Genomic DNA, 25,250 nt, shown 5'->3' with positions numbered 1-25,250 from the left:
GTTTCAGCACAGACAGGGCTACATAAAAAGATCCTGTCTAGAAAAAAAAAAGAGGGGAGCAGGGAGGCTGGGAGAAAGGAAGAAAAGAAGGAAGGAAGAGGGCGGTGGTGGCGCACGCCTTTAATCCCAGCATTTGGGAGCCAGAGGCAGGCGGATTTCTGAGTTCAAGGCCAGCCTGGTCTACAGAGTGAGTTCCAGGACAGCCAGGGCTACACAGAGAAACCTTGTCTCGAAAAACCAAAAAAAAAAAAAAAAAAAAAAAAAAGAAGGAAGGAAGAAAGGAAGGCTAGAAGGAAAGGATAGGGGGAGGGAGGGAGGGAGGGAAGGAGGGAAAAATATATACACCAAACTTTCTTAAAAGCAAGTAAAACTATACTTACTAAGTTTCATGTATTTTTCACTGCTTCTCAAAAGCATTTTAGAATTGTTTTTGGTTTGAAGAAGAAAGTCAAGGTTTTTCTTAGGTCCAAACAGCATACTCAATCCGATAATTACCATTACGGTCCCTGTTGAGAGAGAGAGAAACAGAGAGAGAGAGAGAGAAATGAGACATAGTTCAGTGGCAAGGTATTTCCTTAGCATGCATGAGGCCCTAGGTTCAATATTCAATATCATAAAAATTAATTCTTTAAAAAAATGGGGAGATTGGAGCTGAAAAGACCCAGTGGCTAAGAGCACTTAGTACTTTAGCAGAGGACTCAGCTGCAAGACACACTCACTGGTCTATAGTGGCAGGGATGTTACTGGAATAACCAACCACTTTTTTTTTTTTTTAGTTTAGACCCACTCACAAACATGAAAGTTATGTCTGACACTGAGGCCAAGAACGTGAAACTAGACAGGTCATGCACGCTAGAGGAAAACCTATTTCCATTATTCTGCCAAATGGTCATAGCAATAAAACGATTTCTAGTGACATACTGCTCTATCCATGTATAGATCAGTACCTCACTCGAGCCCAATCATGATGCTTCTTCTTGCAGAAGATATTAATTAACACAGAGACCCACAACCGGACAATGTACAGAGAATGAGAGACTCCACAGTGCTCAGCCCTAAAAGGGATGCCCTTTACCACACTCCTCTCCCCTCCAGGCTCGGGAGCTATGCAGATGAGGGGACAAGTAACAGGACGACTCCAAGGAAACACCCCTTCCCAGACTGGATAGAACTGATACAGAGACTGTGACAGCATGCACAGGACCTGCACGGGTTCAAACCAGATGAAATGCTAGCACAGAGACAGGGAAATGGGCGCTAAGTCCCACCACTAACCAAGAAGCCATTTGCCAAGGATGTCTTCTGACATTGGGTATTATCAACCACACTCCAAGACAGGCCCCATGTGGTTGGTCAACATAAATCAGACTCCATGCCTTTTTGAGCACTTTTTGTTTATCTTTTTTTTTATTATTATGTTTGTTTTTATAGAGAGAAACTGTGGAGTTAGGTAGGTAGAGAGGTGGGGGAAGCTCTCAGAGGAGCTGGGGAAGGGGAAAGAATACAAAAACATTGTATGAAATTCTCGAAGAACAAGTAACGATGTTTTGTAGACACCTACTCAACACTGACAACTTTCCTTGGCCTGTTACAATGCCACTCCAACTAAAGAAGGTTCTCGGTTGCTTGAAGCTGCAATGAAGCATGGTTTCCCAGTCCTAGGAGTGGAGAGACTGAGCCAGCAAAGGCTATCATTCACAGAGCTCCAGAGAAACAAAGGTAGGCACCGTACAGCTCTTATGTCCTCCCGTTCTCTACCTGGCAGCACCCTGAGCAAGCTGGAGTAAGAAAAAAGCAGGACACTGGAGATAGCAGAGCCCGACAGAGTAGACCCACCTGAAAGAAACCACAAGAGTTACAAAGTTTGCAAAGCCCGGCACCTGCAATGCGGGAGATTGGGCACAAAGTTCCACCCCTTATCAAGAAGCTGATTCTAACTGGGATCTACTGGGAGAGAGAGAAATCACTTGTCCTCAACAAAGTGACACTGGGTGTAAGCCAAACTCAGGGTAGGTCTCACACACACAGAGTAGCTGGCCAACACAAATAGACTCCATGCTTTTCTATGGTTAGTTGGTTTGTTTGTTTGTTCATTCGTTTTAATAAAGAAAAATAATATGAAGTTAGGTGGGTAGGGAGGTGGAGAAGGACTTGGGAGGAAGTGGGGTTGTGGCTATAAGTTTCTAGTTCCAGCCGAGAATGGAAATAGGGAATTCTCAAATGCTTTTTCTCAAAGATCCTGTGTCACTTAGGGGTGAGTCTTCCAAAGCAGCTGTCCTGGCAGAGGTCTAGGTTGGTTAGTGTGAGATGCAGTGACTGGGAGGATTGTAATGGAGTGTGCGCAGAGGCCACGCCTCGCCTCACCTCTCCCCTCAGGTACCCACGCCCTGGAAACACCCTAAGGATTTGTTTACTGTTTTACCTGTAAATGGTCCCTCCCCCCATTCCAGCAAAGTTCCAGGTAGGGAGGAACACCATGCTTTTCATCTCCAGCACCAGGCACTGCGCCAGGAGCACTGTGCGTGCACAAGGATACTGTGAGAAGAAATGGATGAATATAAAACTGGAAGCATGGACCAGCCAGAACTGGATCCCTATCAGCACCGATGCCTCCCGCTCTCTAAGTTTCTACTGCGGAAGGACTTGGGGCACTTTACTTCCATATTAAAGAGGTAGGCAGTTCTAATGGCTCACGCCTATAATCCCAGCACTTTGGAGGCCAAAGCAGAAAAATCTGCATAAATTCAACAGCAGCCTGATCAACAGAGTGAACTCCAGGCCAGCCTAAGCTACAAAGTAAGACTTTGTCACAAAAAGAAGAAGTGAAAGGGAGATATTGACAATGTTGGTTTTCTAAATACCTGCTATAAATCAGTAATTTCCTTTTTTTCAGAAAAATAACTTTTAGCATATTAATTACTATAACATTTATTATGTAATAATTAAATATAATAAATTATATTTGTTATGTAATAAATATCTAATTATATATAAATCAAATAAATATATTATAATGTGTAAATAAAATAAATTTATATATATATAAAATAAATTACAATAAAATAATAAATAAGAATAATACTTAATTAAATTAATCATTTAATATCTTAATTACAATAATTAATTATAATTAAAGAACATATTGTGAAATAAGCTTATGAACATTGAATTTTAGGGAGTTTCTAACACTAATGTTTATACACAGGCTTTACCATGGTTTAGATATTTTTTTTCCTCAACTAGTTCATTTTATTTGCTTGTTTATTTGAGGCAGGCTTACTATGTAGCCCAAGCTGGAACTCAGCATATAAAGTGAGCCAGACTAGAACTCACAGAGATTCACCTGCCTCTGCCTCCAAAAGGATGGGATTCAGTGCTTGCACCACTCATTTTAAAGGTCGGCAGAGTAATAAATTCTGTTGAAGTGCACTTAATTAGAGCAGCATTCCAGTTTTGACATCCTTCTGGGTTTTCTTTACCTAGAGTCTGTCTTACCAAGAACACAGACTGTCTTTGTCCTTGTGCTTGTTTCCAGCCACCATAGAAGACGCTGAATCCTAGCCAGTCTTAGAGAACTTGGGTCAGTTTCTTTAACCAGATCTGTTAGCACGTACTCACCCAAAAGCACATCAGATCTTTCTCTAGCGTAGACACCTCCAGGAACAAACTTAAAAGCTGTACACCAGGCACAGAAAAATACTTGTAAAACATAAAGGGTCATGCCAGTGGCCATGGCTTCTCTGGAGTTTGTCCCTGAGTTCACAAGATGTCCAAGTACTTGAGGCCACACAGACCCCGTGAAGGCTGCCAGTACACATCCAGAAACAGCGGCTGCCCATGTGCGCAGGTACAGGAGACCCATGGCCGAAGCTGCTCCTGTTTGTAAGAAACAAAGCAAAAACAATGGGAGAGGATGTGTCAGGCAAGAGAACAGCAAAGCTCCTGGCATGCCCAGTTCATAGCAGGTGAGAACCCAAAAGGACCTGAGGAGGCCACTGGTTCACTCTCAGCTCCCCAGCAAACCAAGGTGCAGCGGCGGCTTAATGTTAATGTGGTCTGCTCAAAGACACTGCCTGGCACCAGCCCTCCTAAAAGTTGACCGGTCCAGCAAACCTCAGGCCAATGTTTGTTCTTTGGAAAGGGATAGGCGTAGGCATCACAGTAGCTAGCCTTACAGTCTTCATGGTGATAGAAATTGAAATGATTTTGAAAAATTAGAAATATGTTTATTAAGTACAACCATCCAGATGCAGGAAAGCAGGAAACATAGTGTCCCTGCGGTTTCTAGAACTTTTCTGCTAAGGCACTAAGTAATCGTTGATCGTTTGTGTGCTGTCCTGCAGTATACACATTGGTATTTCAACCGCACAGACCCAAGAGAGGATGCCATTAAGATTCCAGAGACATTCGCTGCTGGCGCAAGTCTATACTCTGTCCACTGCTTTCCCAAAGCCTGTCTGGTCAGGACTGTGCATTCTCCCTGGTCCATGACAGGCAGTGTCTTAACCAATATTGAGCCAACACTGAAGTCGTGTAACGTTCCTCCCAATTCCTGTGAAATCAGCTTTAATCCATCCATTTGTATGTATGTATGTACCTACATATGTATGTATATAGGTTTTTTGAGACAGGGTTTCTCTGTGTAGCCTTCATTGTCCTGGAACTCACACTGTAGACCAGGCTGACCTCAAACTCATAGAGAACTACCTAGTTCTAGGAAGGCTTGTGCCTCTACCACCTGCCCAGCAATGGTATATACATTTTCGTTAGCATTCTTCAAGACACCCTCACTGCTTGAGGCAATGACAATGCATCTGCAGGTCAGTTTTACGTACCTGTCACCCACCAGGCTAACCCAGAGTCACGAAGCCATGATGAACCCGATAGCATCAGACCACTTGCGAAGCCCAGCAGAACCGCACCTCTGTAAATAAATTAAAAGCAAAATGAACAAGCAAGCAAGCATAGATCAGAAATATATCACTGTCCCTAGCTACATCCATCCCATATCACTCCGTGGATATGAAACTGTAGAGGAAGTGAGAGCCATTGGGGACCAGTCCACAGAGCATGCAAGGAGGGGGATGACGTCACTCAGCAGAAGGCTACTTGCCTAGCATGCAGGAGATTCTGGAGTCAATATCCAGTGCCAAAAATGAAATAAAGCAAAATAGAACGTTGACGTAACCAAACATCTAACTGATGGCTCCTGTAGTCTTTCTTGGTCAATGTAGATGCAGCGACTGAATTCTCAACTCTTAAGTTACTGCTCATCGCAACCCCTGACATTTCAAATAACTCTGCCAAAGACCAAAGGAGAAGCCACCAGCAGAGTTTGTTGTGGCGTTTTCCTCTCTCTGTGTCTCCATTCTATCTCAGTATTGCCTTTGTCTAGTGAATGTGTCGCTAAAATACGTGACAGTTTGATTTATTTTTAACTACCACAAGCTAGTCCATTGTTTTGTAATTTTTACAAAGCCTTAACAGGAGGAGAATTTAAAATGGGCTGGAGAGATGGCTCAGCAGTTAAGAACAGTTGCTGCTCTTGCAGAGGACCTGGGTTTGGTTCCCAGCACCCACATCTGTAACTCACAACATCTGTAACTGCAGCTCCAGAGGATTGGACACTCTCTTCTGGATTACAACCAGCATCAGGTACATATACATTGCACAAGTGCGTGTGCAGACACACACACTATATATCATATATGTGATATACATACTTATATATACATACATTTATATCATATATATATGTATGTATTAATTGAGATAAACTTCAGTGGAAATCCAGTAGCAATGGGAGCGACAACAAAGCATTGCTTAAGTAGCTGAAATCTAATCTCAAACTCAGCTCTTATGACACACTAGGCACTGTCTTAGGTCTGTCACCTGTGTTATTATTTATCTAATCCTCTTAAGTTTATCAGGAAAACAATACCTTTCTGCCATCTGCAGAGGAGAACACAGGGAAAAGTCTTGGCTTCTAGTGACACTGATCAATCTAACAAACACCCAGTGCTAGCACCAGAGGGGCTGAGAAGAATGACCAACTGGCGTCATGCCTTCCCCACCACAAGCAAGGGAGGGATTCCTCAGCTTCCCAGGAGGGAATGTGGGGATCTATTCAGCCCTCAGTTCCATTCAGCTTTCCCACAATACTCCAATACCAAGACACCCTTCTGGCTCCTCCCCTTAGCTAACAGAGCTGAACTCACCCAAAAGGATTAGGATCAGGCCCTGGGTGGGGATGACCGCTCACTGCCCATCTGGAAACAATGGAGACCTCTCCAAAGATCCAGTGAGTGAGGAACATGAGGCTCCCAAAGGCGGCACCTGGCAACAGCCAACTAAACCGAGAGATCCTGCCGGTGGCGGTGGCCACCTCACTGGGCTTCTTCCCCTCAGGGCTTCTGTAATCGCCATCTAGAATTTAAAAAACAAACAAAGAAAAAAGAAAAGAAAGAGAAAGAAGGACTCTCAGTGATTGGAAATGGCCCATGGCCTCAAGAAGCACCATACGAAGCCGAATGCACCCGAGCTGTTGGATGGAGGGATCCTTTCTGGCTAGCTCTGGGGTAGTGGTGTAAGGGAAAGCAGGTAAACCTGACAAGTAAAACTGCAGGAAGCTACTAACTTCATGTGAAGCTAACAGAGTGAGAAATTTGGGGGCAGGAAGACAAGGGTGTCATCTCAAGAGAGCAAGCGTTATCCAACTTGAGTGCAACATCCTCGCACAAAAACCTGCTTTCTCATGAAAGAACAGGGTCTTGTGGGACACTCTGGGTACCCAGGATTCTACCTGTGTGTTAGTGAGCTGTGTGAGTTCCCTAGTCCTTCATACGGCTCCATTCACCTTTACTGATCTCTGAGGTTTGCTCTGTTTCTAGTCCCAGTTAACAGGTTAGAATCCATGCCCACAGAGATCAACTAACTGGTCCAAGATGACACAGCTAATGAAGAGATGCTGACATTGGCACTAAGGCAGTGTGCCTTCTTAAACGAGTGTCCTGCTGGCCCCATCCGGAGCACACAGCAAAGCCACAGATTCACACACTAAATTGAGGCCATGGGAGGCGGTGTTAGCAGGAGAATTTCTTTGTACCCACACGAGAACCTACTGCAGAGATGCTTCATAATTCCACGAAGGCTTCTATGTACAGAGGACAGCCCTGGGGCCTGACTGTGGGACGGGTGGCCTGGTTTTTACTGGAAAAAGGAAAGTTTATTACGACAAGAACAGGATCAGCTGAAAGGTGAAAGCTATGGGGAGGGGTGGGTGGTGAAGACAAAGAGGGTTCAAGGATCTGAGGATCAAGCTGAGTGCAGAGAGAAGGGGCCATCTGTGCTGTAGTCATTGAATAAAATACAGTCAGCTGTGGTAAGGGTCTCCAGCCCCTAGAACCCAACACATCTTCAAACAGAACGGTGAAGAACACCACTGTGTTCACACACCCAAAGGGTCTGAGGTTTGGAATAGGGTACAGGGTAAATGGATGCTGAGAATGGAGACGCCCATCCTGGGCTAAGAAGTGGGAAGAGGGTGGAGTTGAAGTGTAGTACAGGATCTGCTTCAGTCCCCCATGGACATGTGGACATGCCCAAGCAAAATTCCCACGTATGCACTGGAAAGGAGCCTGGGCCTTCTGCCCCCATAACAGCCCACTGTCTGTGTTGGTTACTACTCAGCAGGAGGGAAGTTCAAATGGAGCTCTATCACCGGAAAACTATTTTTACAACTTGTCTTGGTACTAGGGGATTGAGTCAGTCGATAGAGGGCCCTCCCTGCATGCTTGAGGTCCGGGTTCGATTCCCAGCACCACCACAGAGGAAAATTCTCTTCCAAATGTGCTGTTGCACATGAAAAAGACAGAAACCACCAGAGGGAAGATCCCCAAATAAACAGAGTTCATCCTTACCCATGCCAATTCGTTCGAACACAGCTATGGCACTCAATGTCAGAATCACTCTGTTTGACATCTGATAGCTCCAAATCGGGTTTAATGATGTGTACCATATTCGGAGAACAAGAAGAAGAATGTGTCCCAGAATGAATCCCCAGATTTTGAGGTACCTGGAAGTGGAAATCATTCAAGAAAGACAGTAAGTGTGGATTTAATGTGCCCCATCCACTGTGGATTAGTCTCACAGAGTGTGGATCTACAATGATTGTCAGTGATCATCAGTGATGTCCTTACTTAGCCTTTCTAGAGTCCAGTACAAGCCTATGTATAAGTCTAGGCAACTTATAATAATTTTCCCAAGAAAATATTTTTTATTAATTATTTGGGAATTTCATACAATGCACCCTGACCACACTCACTTTCCATCCTTCCCACTTCTACCTTCCCACCATTTTTCCCCTCACCGCCAAAAAATCCCACCAAGTACAATTTGTGTTGCCATGGGACCATCGAGATGCCTTGGCAGGTTAAGACACTTGCTGCCAACCTAACTACCTGAGTTTGGTTCTCTGGGATCCACATAATAAAAGAAGAGAATTCATGGGGTTGGAGAGATGGCTCAGTGATTAAGAGCACTGACTGTTCTCCCAGAGGTCATGAGTTTAATTCCCAGCACCCACATGATGGCTCACAACCATCTGTAATGGGATCCAGTGCTCACTTCTGGTGTGTCTGAAGAGAGCAACAGTATACTCACACATATAAAATAAATAAATCTTAAAGAAAAGTTTTAAAGAAGAGAATTTATTACTGAATGCTGTCCTTGAGCTCCACACATGCGTGCACACTGTACACACACACACACACACACACACACACACAATACATCTTTTAAATACATAAATTTAATTTTTAAAATGCTTGTACTTTATTGGGACTGGAAGTACAGCAAAACAGCAGGGAGAAACTGAATACAGGTAATACCTGGGTTCTGTCCCTAGTACCAAGAGCAAAATGAGATGGTGGCAAGTATTTGAACCTTTGCTTTTGAAAAGGAAGGGGGACTTTTACAAAGCCCCGTGAATGGGAAAACTGCCCTGAAACCAATGGTCAGAACTCCTCCCCTTCCCCCCTCCACCCCCCGCCGGGAAACTGGTTACACCTGTTTGTCTGTAGGTACAGAAGACTTGAGTCATACCTTTGCAATCCACTTCCCGACCACCAGGTCACAGTTTGCACTATCAGGGAAGAAGACACACCAAGGGCAAGGACCATCAGTCGAAGCTTGGCATTCGGAACCTCAAAGGAGGCTATGCTACCTACAAACAGGGAAAGGAGGGGTGAGCTGGCAAGCGTGCCCTGGCACCTGACAGTCTGCATTTGATAAGCACTGTGTCTAGTATGGTCTTTACCCTGAAGAAGACAGAATTAACATATACCTATACATATCTTTAACCTGTGTTCATTTGGATAGGATTCTCACATAAGATTTGAGACTTTAAAATATACAACTTAATAGGTTTGGGGGCACATTCAAAGTTGTCAACTATCACCACTAATTTTAGAACATTCTCTCCACCCCCTCCCAAAATTCCCCTTCTCTTTTCTTCTCCACCCCCACACTCTACCAACCACTAACCTTTCTGTCTCCGTGGATCTTTCCTATCTGGGGAATCATAGCCCTTTGTGGTTGGCTTCTTGCCATCAGCATAATGCCTTCAAGGCATATCCAAATTGTAGCCTAGATTAGTCCTTCACTCTTTGATGACTAAATAATATTCCATTGTATAGATAAACTGTATTTTGTTTACCCACTTGTTAGTTGATAGGCACTTGCTTGTTTCTGTATCTAGACTTTCATGGATAACACTGCTATGAACACTTGTACACAGTTTCTGAACAAACATATACTTGCATTTTTTCTAGACTCTATGACGAGGTTTAGAGCTCTGTTTAATATCCAAGGCTCTGCCAAACTGTTTCCCAGAGCAGCTACTCCCCTTGACACTTCTTCTATTTCCATTAACAACACGTGAAAATTCCGTTGTTCCACATTTCGCCAGCACTTGGTATTGTCTGTCTTTTTTATTTTAGCCAGCCAAATGAGTCAAAATATTTATAGTCAAAAATAATCTAGGTCAATAAGTGTAAATTAGTTTCATAATTAATTGCATGGTGATTAATTTAAATACCTGAGATGTCAGAGGTGAGAGCGTATATAACAGTCAGGGGGTGAATACAGGGGAGCTTGAAAGCAAATCATGACCCAGTACATGACTTTCTGTAGAGAGTCAACTGTGTCCAGTAGCCACCAGGGTCAGCACTTGGCAGAGATGACCTCTTCATTCTCCATCCTCAACTCTAAGTGACTTCCCTACCTATCTATTTCATTTCTTTTTTTTTAAGATTTATTTATCCTTACTTGCATTGATGTTCTGCCTGCATGTCTGTGCAAGGGTGCCAGATCCCCTGGAATTGGAGTTACAGACAGTTGTGAGCTGCCATGTGAATTGTAGGTGCTGGGAATTGAACTTGGGTCCTCTAGAAGAGAAGTGGCTCTTCACTGTTAAGCCATGTCTCCAGCCCCCTGCCTACCTATTTCTATAGTTCTTCCACTCGGAGAGTTGGGTTTTCATGAAGCAACACAGGGAGTGTCATTTCTAGCTGCCATGATGGGCAATACTGGTTGTCAATATCAGGATGTACCATCACCTAAGAGAAAAACTCCAGAGCATGCCTTCAAGGGAATTTGTAGGGTGGCTTGTGTTGGAAAGACTCATGTGGCTAGGTGTCTCACCTTCCTATTGTGATGGGTTATATCCACACACTGTGAGCCAAACAAACCTTCTATCCCTTAGTCTGCTTTTGCTAGGTGCTTTGACATCGCAGTAAGAAAGGCTATACAAAGACTATACCCAGATTTACTATGACACGCTTAGTGTCATGGAGAAAAATCTTGCCATAGAAGCCAGCTTGAATTATGGTAAGAAACCAAGTCTTGCAAAGCCAAGGGAACATGACTCATATGTAGAAGCCGTAAGCCTGCTGCTGTTCCAACCAAGCCGTCACTGCAGTCAGTGCCAGCAAACGGCTTCACTGCTGTCACCTGCAGTTGGTCACTTCTGATGGACACTATCTTTGCAAAGTGAAGTTTCCAGGAGTTTCTCCCACTATTCCTTCTGAACCCTGGTTAGAAGAAGAAGAAGGAGGGGGAGGAGGAGGGGGAGGGGGAGGGGGAGGGGGAGGGGGGAGGGGGAGGGGGAGGGGGAGGGGGAGGGGGAGGGGGGAGGGGGAGGGGGAGGGGGAGGGGGAGGGGGAGGAAACTCAACACCTTCCTGGGGAATCTCAGAACTTGCTGCACCATGCTCTGCCTCTTTCGAGGACAGGGAGAGAGCAAAGGACTGCTCTGCTTTCCCAGGGACTCCAAACACTGCAACTGGAACCGTGATAGGTCAGCTTCCAGACGGATTTGCCCAGTGCTGCTCACCAACAGACCCCTAAGAAAGGCTCAGAGAAGCCCACTGGGGCTGGGCAGGAGGGCGAGAATACCAACTTTCAGTGACAGCTCCAAGTAGTTTCAAGGTCACATCTTCCCTTTTTAAAATCTATTAATACTACTCCCTCTCTGTAGCTACGTAGTATTTCCAAGTTTCATAAGCATCTCTTAGAGATAGATGGCATTTGGGTTGTTTCTGTTCTATCATTATAAATATAATGATTCATATGTTCAACATATTGTGTATGTGTGTATGCATCAGTAGGACACATTCTTTGTGGGACTGCGGATGGAAAGTGTGATGGTTTGTATATGCTCCGCCCAGGGAGTGGCACTATTTTGGAGTAGGTGTGGCCCTGTTGGAATAAGTGTGTCATTGTGGGTGTGGGCTTTAAGACCCTCATCCTAGCTGCCTGGAAGTCAGTATCTGCCAGCAGCCTTCAGATGAAAATGTAGAACTCTCAGCTCCTCCTGCAACATCCCTGCCTGGACACTGCCATGCTTCCTGCCTTGATGATAATGGGCTGCTGAACCCCCAAACCTGTAAGCCAGCTCCAATTAAATGTTGTTCTTATAAGAGTTGTGTTGGTCGTGGTGTCTGTTCATAGCAATAAAACCCTAACTAAGACAGAAAGGCTTTGCTCAGGTTTGCAATTTGGGTAAGTGCTGCGATAAACTGACCTCCATAAGCTTTGTGTTGATTTATATACCCACCAGCCATGCAGGAGCACCTGTTTCCCACCCTTCTAATCCAGAGTTATGTATATTTTCTTTGCCAATCCAGTTGTGAGGCTATAAATATGTGTGTATCATTATTGCTATGAGTTTTTAAAATTTTATTATATTTGTTTATTGTGCATGTGCATGTGTGTGTGAACACGTGTGTGTGAACATGTGTCTGTTCACACAAATGAATGCCTCATGTAGAGGTGAAAGTACAACTTGTGGCCATTGGTTCTCTTTCTACTGATTGGAATCAGGGATAGAATTCCAGTCGTTGGGCTTGGCTGCAAACAGCCTTACCGACTGAATCATTTTGATAGTTCAATTTTTATTGTATTTTTTAAGAACTAAGTGTATTTCCTCTCCAGGGACTGCGTACATCTTCTGCTGGTTTTCTGGGCGTTTTTTGTTCTTTCAATATTGGTTTATTGAAACTGAATGGGAGTCAGCAATGGAGTAACAGTGTTTCAAACAGTTTTCACCCGCTGGGGGATATCTCTGATACATAGCTCATTCCTTATGCAGAACTACTGGGCTGGCTTTCTCATCACTTCTAAGTCTTGACATAGTTGGCCTATTCTCCAAGGCACCTTTCCCTCCTTATTCCAGTGAATTTTTAGATGTTTCCCACTCAGGCATAGACATTTTTTTAAAAATGCATTGACTTGGTATGACTTTCCAACTTCACTAAAACTTTTTCTGAGGCGATAGTAAGGAAAAGAAATGGTGACTTTTGAAAGTTAACAGTTCCTCAGGAAATGGACAGTCGATACCATTTTGCTTTTCATTAACAGAAGAACCTCAGACACTGAGACCTTACCTACAGTGACGATCCTCAGCAGAGAGAGTGTCCACTTCTTATTGACGAGCGTCCAGAATGGGGGAATTGTTAAGAGTAGCGGAGAGAGAAAGGCCACGCCAAACAATTCCAGTCCTGTGAGCTCCAGCGTTTGCAGGGGGAAGTAATAGATCATGGGCCCCAGTCCGTGGTAGAGAGACCAGGAGACATAACCTAGGAAAATGTTTAAGAGAGAATGTGAGTCTGGCACAGTTCATGACTACAGCCTGACACTCTACTCTGCTCTGAATTTCCTGCCTCTGGCATCAGCTGGGTATTGAGACTCAGTTCCCTCCCGAGCAGGCAGGGTGGAGGACAGACAGGCTGTTGTGAGTGTGTCACCACCTCCTTTGTTCCCACAATTATGTAGTTATAAAACTGGGTCTACGTCTGTAGATGGTTCCTTTAGTAAGATGTCATAGGCTGGACCATCAGAGATGAAACAGGCTTCCTGTCGGGATTCTGATTGATAAAATATTTTCACCTAATTTATCTCATACATATGTAATGAGAAATATCATAAAACTAAAGAAGTAGTGTTTCCCTCCACTCTACCCCAACTTACAATGTTCAGCCCTTTAGTTAAGCAACAGACTTTTACTTGTGAGTAGACCTTACTGGGCATGCCTAGGGAGTGAAACAGATCTGAAGTCAGAGGCACCTCTGTGGGCACAGGCTGTGTGATCTCAGACAATAATGGTAATTAAGGCAGTGACGTTCGCCCTGTGCCAGGTCGAGCTGGATTTTAACCAGATAGCTTATTCCTCATATAATCCACATCCTAGGAGGTAAATGTATACACCTTACCCCCACTTCTACCAAATTTAAACAGTTGGGGCAAACCAACAATGCAAACCCCTGAGAACCGGAAAGTTCAGTGATTGTCTGGCTTGCCCCAGTACTGAATGTCACAGAGAGCTTAGATCCCAGCGGCGCACTTAACTTTCTCCCAGGTCCCTACTTGGCCTCTGATTAATTAATTAATCTGCAGACGTCACAGCACCTCACAGTTGTCAGAATGAGATCAAGCCTCCCTGAGGAGCTCAGTGTGACTCACTTCAGACCTCCCAGTTTACTAGGCACCGAGGGAGGCAGGAAAAAAATGAGAGTTTCAATCCCTCCTAAGACAAACTGCCCGCAGAAACTCTCGTTCTCGGGAAAGCGCCGTCCACGGGCCAAAAGGATGCTTGCTTCCAAATGAACCAACCGTACGACTTAGTCATTTCCCAAAGTTTCCCTTTTTAAGTATATTAAACTCAAATTTAAGTATACATCTCCCACAGAATACTAAATCCTCAGTGCTCTGTGCAAAACTGCTAAACGAGCCCAGGAGACTAGAAGCAGACTCGTTTTGCCAAACATACTAGTATACTCGCAGCTACCAAGACCCCTCAAACGGGGAGCCAGAACCAAAGACAGTTACCCTGGGTGCTCACCTACAGCCCCTGGGAAACACAGGTGCCCTTTCCTTGGGAAAGCTAAGTCCAGTAGTAAACTGTACTGAGGTAGACTTGAAGGTCACGGTCCGGAGCTGCGCGAGTTCAATGCAGACGCAGGGAGAACTCTCCATGCAACCCCAGGACAGCGCGGGAGCTGCGGAACCGAGCCTGGGAACCTCTATCTGGTCTGGTCTCCTTCGCTTCCACCAGGGTGCGATAAGCATCTCCATTCCCGGCGCCGGGCCTCTTCTCCCGGCTCTGTCACCCTGTCTGGGAACAAGCCCAGCCAGTGTGAGCCAAGACAGCCTCGACTTACCCAGCAAGGTCTCCAGGGCGATTGCTCTCCACAGGCCGGGCATGACTACGGCCACCCGGAAAGCCACGAGGACTGTCCCTCCAGCCCCGCGTGCGCCCCGCGCTCCCTGCGGGTTCCTCCGGGTCTGCCTGCTCCGTGTCTCCGAGTGGCTCGCGGGTCTGAGGCGGCCGCGGGAGTCCTGGCAGGGTGCGGCACCTCCTTCCTGGCACACCTGAGCGCTGCCCCGCCCGACGCCACCCATGCCTTCGGCGCTACTGAAGACGCGCCACCTTAGTGCAGCCTGTGCTCTCCAAACCTGTCACCCAGCCCGAACAAAGTCTGCTAGTCCCCATCCCACCCTCTACCCCCTAAGAAAGAACACATGGAAGATGGAGCCCCCCCCCCCCGCCCCCGCCTCCCGCGGAGGAAGGGAACAATCCAAACAGGTGATGTCATCGGTTAGTCCAAGTCCCTGCAGAGCGGTTTGTACTGTGCTTGCCTCAAATGCACCCAACTTTGGGCTCATCCTCTGCTGCATAGACGGGCTGTGGTGGTGCATACCTAAAACCCCAACATTTAGGAGATGGGGACCAGAGAATCGGGATAAACACGTTGGATTCCCAGATGCTTGAGTCTCAGTAGAGCTGGAGACTCGCTCCTAAGCTGTAAATAGTGAGAGACCTCCATCTTCTTCAGATCAAGGTGACTCCACGCCTAGCCCCTTATCTTTTTTCTTAGCTTTGGTAGTAAACGCAACTCGGGAACTGTCAGCGTCATCCCCCATGATGGGGTGCCTAAATTTTAAGAAATAGCTCAAAATGCTCATTGTTACAAGTCCACATCAGCCTTGAACTAAGAGCTCCTGGTCGCTTTTGAGCACACAGATAGCTGGATACATTTACAGAACAAAGTAGAGCCTCTAGAACCCTATCGCCTGGCATCAAGTGATTTTTTTTTCATGACCTTAACAAGACAGTTACACAGTACAAAGAAAACTTTTTCCAGCAAACGACCACAGGTAAATTAACTACCCAAGTGGGAAAGGATCAAATTGAACCCCTACCTCACACATGCACAAAACCCAACTCATACAGGCTCTGTAGTTGTTTGAATAAAAATGTCAATATCTCACAGGCACAGATACTTGAATACTTGGTCACCAGTAGGTGGGGCTGTTTGGGGACATGGTATAGCCTTCCTAGAGGAAGTGCATCCCTTGGGGTGGGCTTTAAGAGCTCACAGCCTCTCCATACACGCAGACTGCTTTCTCTGCTTCACTATTCTTATTCTCTGTTTTTCACTCTGGCCTCCCTGCCATGAGTCCTCCTTGATGGGCTCTCACTCTGTAACTGTAAACCCAAATAAACTCTTCCTTGTTTGTTTCCATGATGTTTTATCACAACAGAAATACAACTAATACAAAGACTGTATCAAACCATGAATTCTTTTAAAGAAAAAGAAGAGAGAGAGAGAGAGAGAGAGAGAGAGAGAGAGAGAGAGAAAGAGAGAGTAAGTAGATCTTCATGGTTTCAACTCTTAGGCAATAGATTCTCAGTTCAGCATCAAAAGCATAAGAAACAAGAGAGAAATGTTACATAAATGATGTCCTCTGAGATTAAAAGCTTCTAGCCAGGTGCGGCAGTGTGCCCTAGTGGAGGGGAGGTAGCTAGGGGGGCTGAAGGGACGATCAGGAGGTCTAAGCCTTCCTTTGCAACAAAGCAAACCTTCATCTCAAAAATACATCAAAATAAACCTACCAAAAATGGAAATATTTTTGCTTCAAAAGACTGAAAAGAGGGCTGGCGAGAGGACTCAGTAGATAAAGGCTCTTGCCACTAGGCTTGACCACCTGAGGCCATCTTTGGGATCCACATTACTGAAAGAGAAAACTGACTCTTAACAAGTCCCTCTCTGGCCTCCACACTCATGATGAGACACTGGTGCTTTCTCAATCTCTCTTTCTCTTCCTCTCTCTCTCTCTCCCTCCATCCCCCCCTCTCTCTCACATACACACACACACACACACACACACATATATATATATATAATAAAATATCTTTGAAGAGAGTGAAAAGAGAGCTGAGTGTAGCTTAATGATAAACCTTGTCCTGGGCACACCCCATGTCCCGAGTTCAAACCCTAGCATGTACTCACAGACACACCAGGACAGGGGAGGGATAACCAGAAAGGGAGACAATGTTTGTTTCTAAGCTATACATGTTTCAGTTGTTGGGTTCCATCTCCGCTTGAGATGTCTGCCCTGCTTCCTCCTTCTGACTTACTGAAAGCTGTCTGTGAGTTTTTCTACTCTGGATATTTTGCACAGATAGACTCATGTAATGAGCACATGGCCTTCCACTTCTGGCAAGAAGTCCTTGGGCAATGTAGGGAAAGTATGACACAGTTCTAGAAAAGGTGTTGGTGGTATTGGTTGCTTTTTTTTTTTTTAACTAGAAAACACACAGGGAGGATTAAGTGGTCTCTTTTTGCCTTTCCATTGACTTCTCATGATCTAAACCGAGATGGTATCTCCTAGAAAACTGGCTATCAACTCAGTACAAGTTTTCCTCGTGAGTAATCTTGTCAGTCTGTAAATGTATCGATTCTGAATGCGCCGACTCTCTGTTACAGCATGGGGAATTTCCATCCCATGGCAAGCATAGGCTGAAGTCTCTCCCCTGCAACTCTGCAGACATTCAGTGCCAGAGTGCTCTCAGGGTTAGCCTCAAGTTCCTCTTCAGTAATGGCTGGATTCATAGCTGTGTGGTGGAGTGTTATTCAGTCATAAAAAGAAACGATGCAGTGACTGGTACAAGCTCTAACAAGGAATCTGAAAAGTACCCCACTGCCGGGCGGTGGTGGCGCAAGCCTTTAATCCCAGCACTTGGGAGGCAGAGGCAGGCGGATTTCTGAGTTCGAGGCCAGCCTGGTCTACAGAGTGAGTTCCAGGACAGCCAGAGCTACACAGAGAAATCCTGTCTCGAAAAACAAACAAACAAACAAAAAACAAAAACAAAAAAAAAGAAGCAATGAAAATTATCCCACCACAGGACCCATGTGATTGCCTATGCTCGTTTATATGAACTATCTAGAGTAGGAAATCCCTAAAGGCAGAAAGCACTGTGGTGGTAACTGGGATCTAAGAAAAGCAGGAGACCAGGAAGTGACTGCTTAATAGGTGAAGCTTTTCTTTTAGGGGGTGTGGTAGTTTGAATATGCTTGGCCCACAAGGAGTGGTATTGTTAGGAGGTGTGGCCTTGTTGGAGGAGGTGTGTCACTGTGGAGGTAGGCTCTGGAGGTCTGCTCCTGTGCTCACACGCTACCCATTTCAGAAGAGATCTTCCTAGCTGCCTGAGGATGCCAGTCTTCTGTTTGCCTTCATTTTGCCAACAAAATGGAGAACTCTTAGCTCCTCCGGTGTCATGCCTGCCTGCACACTGCCGTGCTTCCTGCCATGATGATAATGGACTGAACCTCTGAACCTGTAAGCCGGCCCCAGTTAAATGTTGTTCTTTATAACAACATTTGGGAGGGGAGACAGAAGGATAAGGAATTCAAGGTCATTCTTAGCTATGCAGTAAGTTCAAAGCCAAACTGAGAAACATGAGCCTTTAGAATGCAAAAGCTAAAACAACTAATGAATAAGAGAAAGGAAGTAATGAATAAAAGAAATTTCTCCAAAAAAAAAAAAAAAAAGATACACAGGGGCTCAATGAGCACCAATGTTAGTGATAATTCCACTGGAGAAACAAACCCACTTCACACTCACTACAATGTTAATGATAATTCCACTGGAGAAAGAAACCCACTTCACACTCACTACAATGTTAGTGATAATTCCACTGGAGAAACAAACCCACTTCACACTCACTATGGAATTCTGATTTTTAAAAACATCACATGCTAACATGCTGACAAGGATGTGGAGACCATGCTGGAGGGAACAGAAAGTGGTACAGCTATATTGGAAAACATTCTATCGGTTCCTCAAACAGTTAAATACAGAGGTAGCGTATGACCCAACCCTTGTACTCTGAGGTTTAGGTACGGGAGAAAAGGGGCACTGTCCAAATCCCATGCACAGGTGTTTACAGCAGCACTGCTTCTAACAGACCCACAGGGAAGCGGACCAAATGCACAAGCACTGATTATAGTGTTATATACATACAATAGAACAGCATTCGGTAATGAGAAAGTATTGCTATATACAATGGCACAGTTGAATCTTGACACTGTGTTAAGAGAAAGAAGCCAACCATAAAAAAAAGAAGTTGTATAATCCTGTTAATGAGAAATATTCTGAATAGACAAATTGAGAGTGACTAAGAGGAACTTAGAGGTTACTCGGGGATATTCACATAGGTGGAGAAGGAAATGGGGTGAATCTAGTTTCTCATATAGTAGATGACACTTCTAAAATTAGCTTGTGATCGGTAACTTCCCAACTGGCACCTCCCTGCCCATGTTATGCTGAATTCATGAATCACATGGGGTGAGAATTATATCTCCAAAACACTTAGAAGTGTTTTTAGTGGGGCTGCAGTCTAAATGCCAGACTTTCTCTGTAAATGAAAAAAAAGACATTAGACCCTGCGCTACCCTGCCTGGGTGTCTCCGTTTCTCTCTGTACTGATTACACATCTCACTGTATCTGGCAAAAGCAAATGAAGAAAGGAAGGAAGGGTTTACTAGGGCTGATGATCTGGAGTTAAGGGTACAGTCCACGACCGCAGGAAGGCGTGGCAGGGAAGGTCTGGGGGCCAGGAAGGCCTGGCTACAAGGCCTTACTGCTACACTGCATGCACAGTCAGGAAGCAGAGAGAAACAAAGCTGGTGCCTGGCTCTGTGGCTCCTTTTTATTCAGTTCAAGAGTAGAGTCCAGGCTGGAGAGATGGCTCAGTGGTTAAGAGCACTGACTGGCTCTTTCAGAGGTCCTGAGTTCAATTCCCAGCGACCACATAGTGGCTCACAGCCATCTGTAATGGGATCCGATGCCCTCTTCTGGTGTGTCTGAAGACAGCTACAGTGTACGCACGTTTAAAAAAAAAAAAAAAAAAAAAAAAAAAAAAAAAAAGCCCAAGGGATGGTGCTGCCCACATTTAGGTTTGGTCTTCCCTCCCCAGTTAAACCTCGGAAACCCCCTCGTGGACACACCTTGAGGTAAGCTTTCCTGGGTGGCTCTGAATCCAGTCCAGTTAACAATGAAGAGCAGTTTTCAAATGCTCTAAACAACACACACACACACACACACACACACACATTTAATTAAGCATGGCGTGTCGGTGCAATGCTTGGTTCGTTCATTATAGAGTCTGTTTCTTTTCTTATTATCTAACTTGCTACTGTTGCTCTTGGCCTTCTGTTTCACTTCATTCTCTTTAGCACTTCATTGCAGCTCACCGCAGGTGTGTCTGGAAAATGCAGTCCGTCTGTGAGCCCGGACTGTGAGCCCAGAAACAGGAACATGAAATCTTGGTGAGCAGCTGCTGTCCAGCTCTGCTACAAAAGTTGACTTTATAGAGACTTATTTTTGAGGTCTAAATAGATAAGAAGGTAAGGCCTTCAGTGTAACACCTATGGTGTTCACAGAACTCAGGATACTGGGGGTGTGGGGGGCTGTCATTTGTTAAGCCGCCATGATATTTGGCGTAGTGCGGGGGGGGGGGGGGGGGGGAGGGGGCGTTTCGAGACTAATCTGGCAAATTTAACACTGACATCTCTGTCCTGAGAGTATTTTAATTGCCTTCTTGAGGCTTTCTGTAATCATATTGGCATTCTCCCAACTGCAGACTCCACGCGAGCACTCAGGGTACAAGAAAGGGTTTCATCATCGGCCCCCATCAGTCTCCAGAGAGAGAAGAGTACCCCACTGTGGGCATTTCTTTCTAATTTTCCAGTCTGGTCCTTCATGGCACACGTGGGAAAGTTCCTCGTGGCTCCTGAGGCTCTCCTAGGCCCCTTTAATGTATAGTTGAGTTAATGTATCTATAGCGGGTTTGTTATGAAGCTGCTTCTAACTTCCTTGCTAGGAAATCATATGATAAATAGAGGGCTCACATGAAGTTTTAATTACCTGGCTCTCCACCTATCTTATTGCTTTTTAACTACAGAGATAATAAAATGTTTACACCAACACACAGGATATGAGTTATTTGGATACTGATAACAGAAAAGCCCCGATCAGCCCAGCCTGCACAGTGTGTACAATGGTGCCAGCTCGCCCTCACAGATTCTACCTCCATTTCCATATCTATAGTTCGTTTGGCTCCCACTTCCATTTCAAAGGCCTTAGCCACTCACGTTTCTGTAGGATCTCTTTTTCACCCTGAAGCTGTCCTTGACATTCTCACATTACCTGGAAATGAATAAAGTCCCCGACAGTCATGCCAGCTGCTTCCTCGTCCACTCGTTTGTAGAGCATGACCACATGAAGTTTGGTCAGAACACACTGAGACTGTTTTTCCTGCTATCAGAAAACAAGGATCTCTGGCGTGACCTAACACCGCCTGTTGTGATAAAGATCTGATCTCCTGGTGAGAATTAGAAATGCTTTTCTTTAAAGAGGTGTGGTGAGAAGAACCATCACCTCCTCCACCACCTCCACCTCCACCTCCACCACCTCCTCCTCACCAAATGAAATTAATCCTCCTCCACATGCTATCAAAGAAGAGGAGGAGAACTGGAGGGAGGACGAAAGTGAGGGAGCTCAGAGACACCGAGTGGATAAAATCAGTGACCATGCAGATGCTCTGACACTCAGCGATTATTAGGACAGAACTGTAGAAAAGCATTTCAATATCCTGTTTGATTTTGTTAGAAATAAAAGGGAAGAAAGAAAGGAAGAGAGAGAGAGAGAAAGAGAGAGAGAGAAAGAGAGAGAGAGAGAAAGAAAGGGTGTTATTGATTCATCTGATAAAGAAGTCATCTATGAGGCAGAAAGACTGGATGTAAAAGCTACAGGTTCTCTTGTTTTAACTGAAGTTCTCTTTGATGAGAAAGATAAGAGAGCAAATCAAGAAACCAAGGTACCATTTTCTAAGACATTGTCATAACAACAAAAAGGTCAGTGACACCTGCTTTGTAGTCTGGAATGTGTGGTAGTGTTGAGTCAAACTCAGCTCATCGCCAAGATTCTACCTGTGTTAAAAGAGATGTGAGAGGCAGACCTTTTAGGAGTGGTCATCATCAGCCAATCAGAAAAGGCCTTGAAGAAGTATGCCTCAAAGGAAGCTCCCAAAGAGATTCGTGTCAACACAGAACCACTTATTCAGTGGTCGAAGGAAGCAGAGAAAGACTCCTCCAGTGGTGAGGAAGACAATGAAGATGAAAATATTGAGATGGTATATTTGAAGACTGCCAGTGTACCAAAAGTTAAAACAGAGAAGTCAGCCAGCACAGATGATGGCATTGATGCTGATGCCTTTTTAAAGGATGGATGCAATGTAGCCTAACAATGTAATGCTACAAAGTTTCTCCATTCTCGGCCAGAAATGCTACATGTATGCACAAGGGTCAAAATGGCTGACCATGATGCCCCACTTGCTACTAAATAGACATTACTGTGAGTGGTCTATAATTAAGCCCGATGAGACCTCTAGAAAGTCCATAGGTATCAGTGAGCAGCTGTAGTTTGGTGGACACATTTGGATCACATTTATACAGTTATAAAAACTAAAGATTTGATTTTGGTCAAAACAACTTTTTTTTTCATGTGTCTCTGACAAGAATGTAGAACTTCTCAAAGAAGATGATTCCTGACTCCGTTTCAACGAAAGTCATCATGGTGCCATTAGTTCTGCTTAAAGGGTTTCCTTCAGTTCGTGGCTCCGGAGAGTGGGATGTGCTTTTTGCAGCCCCTTCAGTGTAGTTAGGTCAGTTTCAGTCTTGGAATGGGAAAGGAGGAGAAACTTGCCATGGAAGGTTACTGTCTGTACTGGCTGGTTTTGTGTGTCAAGTTGACACAAGCTAGAGTTATCACAGAGAAAGGAGCCTCCCTTGAGGAAATGACTCCATGAGATCCAGGCATTTTCTCAATTAGTGATCAAGGCTGGGAGGGTCCTGCCCATTGTGAGTGGTGCCATCCCTAGGCTGGTAGTCTTGGGTGCTATAAGAAAGCAAGCTGAGCAAGCCAGGGAAGCAAACCAGTAACATTCCTCTATGGCCTCTGCCCTATGTAAGTTCCAGTCTTGACTTCCTTTGGTGATGAACAGCAATGTGGAAGTGTAAGCTGAATAAACCTTTTCCTCCCCAACTTGCTTCTTGGTCATGAAACCCTAACTAAGACACTGTCTTCAGGTTTTACTGCTGTGAACAAACACCATGACCAAGGCAACTCTTGTAAGGACAACATTTAATTGGGGCTGGCTTACAGGTCCAGAGGTTCAGCATCCAGGCGCGCATGGTATAGGAGGAGCTGAGAGTTCTACATCTTCGTCTGAAGGCTGCTAGTGGAAGACCGACAGGAAGCTTCCAGGCAGCTAGGATGAGGTTGTTAAGCCCGCGCCCACAATGACACACCTACTCCAACAAAGCCACAACTCCTAATAACGCACTCCCTGGGCCAAGCATATACAAACCATCGCAGTTACCTAGCTACCAAACATCCAGATTGTCCTCCTCTGTCCATCAAATATAGTTGCTGCAAGAAAGAAGCGTCAGACTGGAGACTACCCTGCTTAGATAATCAGGTTAGTGCTGACTGTCAGTTTGACCAGATCTAAAATCACCACAAAGACAAACTTCGAGGCATGTCTAAGAGAAAGTTTTAAATGGGTTCACTGAGGTGGAGTGACCTAACTGTGGGCTGGGCCATCATATGGGTGGGGATGCCAGACTGAACAAAAAGGAGAAACACAATCACTTTCATCTTTCTCTCTTCTGTGAGTGCAGATGCAATGGCGCCTAAGGCTCCTGTGGCCAGGCCTTTCCTGCCGTGAAGAACTACACCCTTAAGCTGTGAGCCAAAACAAATCCTTCTCCTTCCTTCCTTCCTTCCTTCCTTCCTTCCTTCCTCCCTCCCTCCCTCAGGTTGCTTCTGTTAGGTGTTGTCCCTCATCACTGGGAAGTAAGTACCACACTTGGTGTCTCCCTGGGGTCTTATGTGACTACTTCTCACAGTGGGAGGGACCAGAGTGTACCTGTCACTGCTTAGGAAGCTCTGCTTTTCTCCTCCCTGTTCCTCTTCTGGATAGGAGATGCTCCTAGGGAGTGGCTGAGCCCCAAGGGGAAGGATGCACAGGTCCTTGAGCCAGCACAAGGAAGAGAGTGAGGCTGCTTTGGGGCAGATCAAAATGGATGGATGGGTAGGAGGAGCATGTGAAGCCACTGAGAAAATCAGGTTCATTCATTCCACACCAGCAAGGCCTTTCCTGATACAACCATAGCTAGCTCTCCTCTGCAGTGGAGGGCATAAAAGTTAAAAAAAGATACAGCACAGTCAGTAAGGGGCTTGCATCAAAAGAATGAGGACTGGGGTTCAAATCCCTGGTATCCACTGGGAGCAGCAGCATGTGTCTATAATTCCAGTACTGAGGAGAAGAGGGTACAGAGACAGGATCCTGGGCGTCCAACCGCCAGTGAAAGGCTGTTGGAAAAACTAAAGTGGAGTAGCTGGGTGGTAGTAGTGCACCCTTTAATCTCAGCACTCGGGAGGTAGTGGCAAGCAGGTGTCTGTGAGTTTAAGGCCAACCTGATCTACAAAGCAAATTACAGGATAGGAGGACTACACAGAGAAACCCTGTCTTGAAAATTAAAAAAAAAATGACAACAACAAAAAAATAACCCCAACAACAAAACAAAAACCAACGTGGGAAACTGAGGATTACATCCAACATCAACCTCTGACTCTATGCGCAGACTCACACATGTGTGAGTGTGTGCGAATGTGCACACCCGTGCGCACACACATTCACATACTCTTACATAGTACCAATGAGTTTCTATCTTGTGTCACTTTTGGCAAAAGAAAGATAGAGAGAGACCAAGGTCAGCGGATGAAGGTGATGGCAAACAAGCCTGAAGATCTGAGCCCCTCCCCAGAACCCAAGTACTGAAATGAGAAAACCAACTTCAAGTTGCCCTCTGACCTTACCACATAAATAAACAAATGTAAGTATAAGAGTGTTTTTAAAAGGAGAGAAGCAGGCCACCGCATGTGTCAGAGCAACTCCCCCATGGAAGGTGAGGCTGCTCCAAGTGTTTGTTCCCTGAGAACTGACCAGGGAGAACCATCTAGGCCGACATCCAGTCTCCCCATTCAGAGAGGCTGAATCTCCCCACTGCCAGATTTCCACCTGAGATTGCTTGTGAGGTCACCACATTCTGGAAACACCGGGAACGTGATGTGCTATTAAGGTTGGAGCCTTAGAGCAAACTGTTTAGAACCTGGCTTTAACAGTGATTGGCTTAGGGCCACATTTCCGAAAACAGTAGCTCTGTGTAACCAACCAGAGCAGAAATGTTCTCTGCATGGGGTGCCAGAGGTCATGTTCACACTGCACCATGCCTCAGCTGGGAACATACTCCTGTGCCAGCACCAAAGCCATTGTCCCCTCGC

General features: G+C 45.2%; 1 protein-coding gene and 1 pseudogene across 4 annotated transcripts in view; one reads left to right on the top strand and one right to left on the bottom strand.

Moving 5' to 3' along the window:
* Cwh43 (cell wall biogenesis 43 C-terminal homolog) overlaps positions 1 to 25,250 on the bottom strand; it is a 67,296-nt gene that overhangs the window by 28,210 nt on the left and 13,836 nt on the right. The window contains exons 1-8 of one of the 4 annotated variants that reach the window (XR_013111883.1): positions 14,717 to 15,014; positions 12,944 to 13,135; positions 9,103 to 9,223; positions 7,920 to 8,074; positions 6,219 to 6,426; positions 4,836 to 4,924; positions 3,619 to 3,876; positions 381 to 506 (exon numbers count right to left, since the gene is read on the bottom strand). Coding sequence is in view for 3 of the 4 variants with exons in the window: in XM_076938644.1 (XP_076794759.1) it covers positions 381 to 506; positions 3,619 to 3,876; positions 4,836 to 4,924; positions 6,219 to 6,426; positions 7,920 to 8,074; positions 9,103 to 9,223; positions 12,944 to 13,135; positions 14,717 to 14,957 (1,390 nt within the window). In the remaining variant the exon portion in view is untranslated. Of the gene's footprint in view, positions 1 to 380; positions 507 to 3,618; positions 3,877 to 4,835; positions 4,925 to 6,218; positions 6,427 to 7,919; positions 8,075 to 9,102; positions 9,224 to 12,943; positions 13,136 to 14,716; positions 15,015 to 25,250 lie in introns of those variants that run through there. The other 3 variants (XM_076938644.1, XM_034508166.2, XM_034508167.2) reach the window with 3 other exon arrangements.
* LOC117712414 (eukaryotic translation initiation factor 5 pseudogene) lies at positions 21,057 to 22,146 on the top strand (annotated as a pseudogene).

Source organism: Arvicanthis niloticus, chromosome 7 (genome assembly GCF_011762505.2).
Source record: "Arvicanthis niloticus isolate mArvNil1 chromosome 7, mArvNil1.pat.X, whole genome shotgun sequence".
In the NCBI taxonomy this organism is placed as follows: domain Eukaryota; kingdom Metazoa; phylum Chordata; class Mammalia; order Rodentia; family Muridae; genus Arvicanthis; species Arvicanthis niloticus.
The sequence above is the reverse complement of the archived record's forward strand: the minus strand, read 5'-3'. Positions and strand labels throughout refer to the sequence as shown.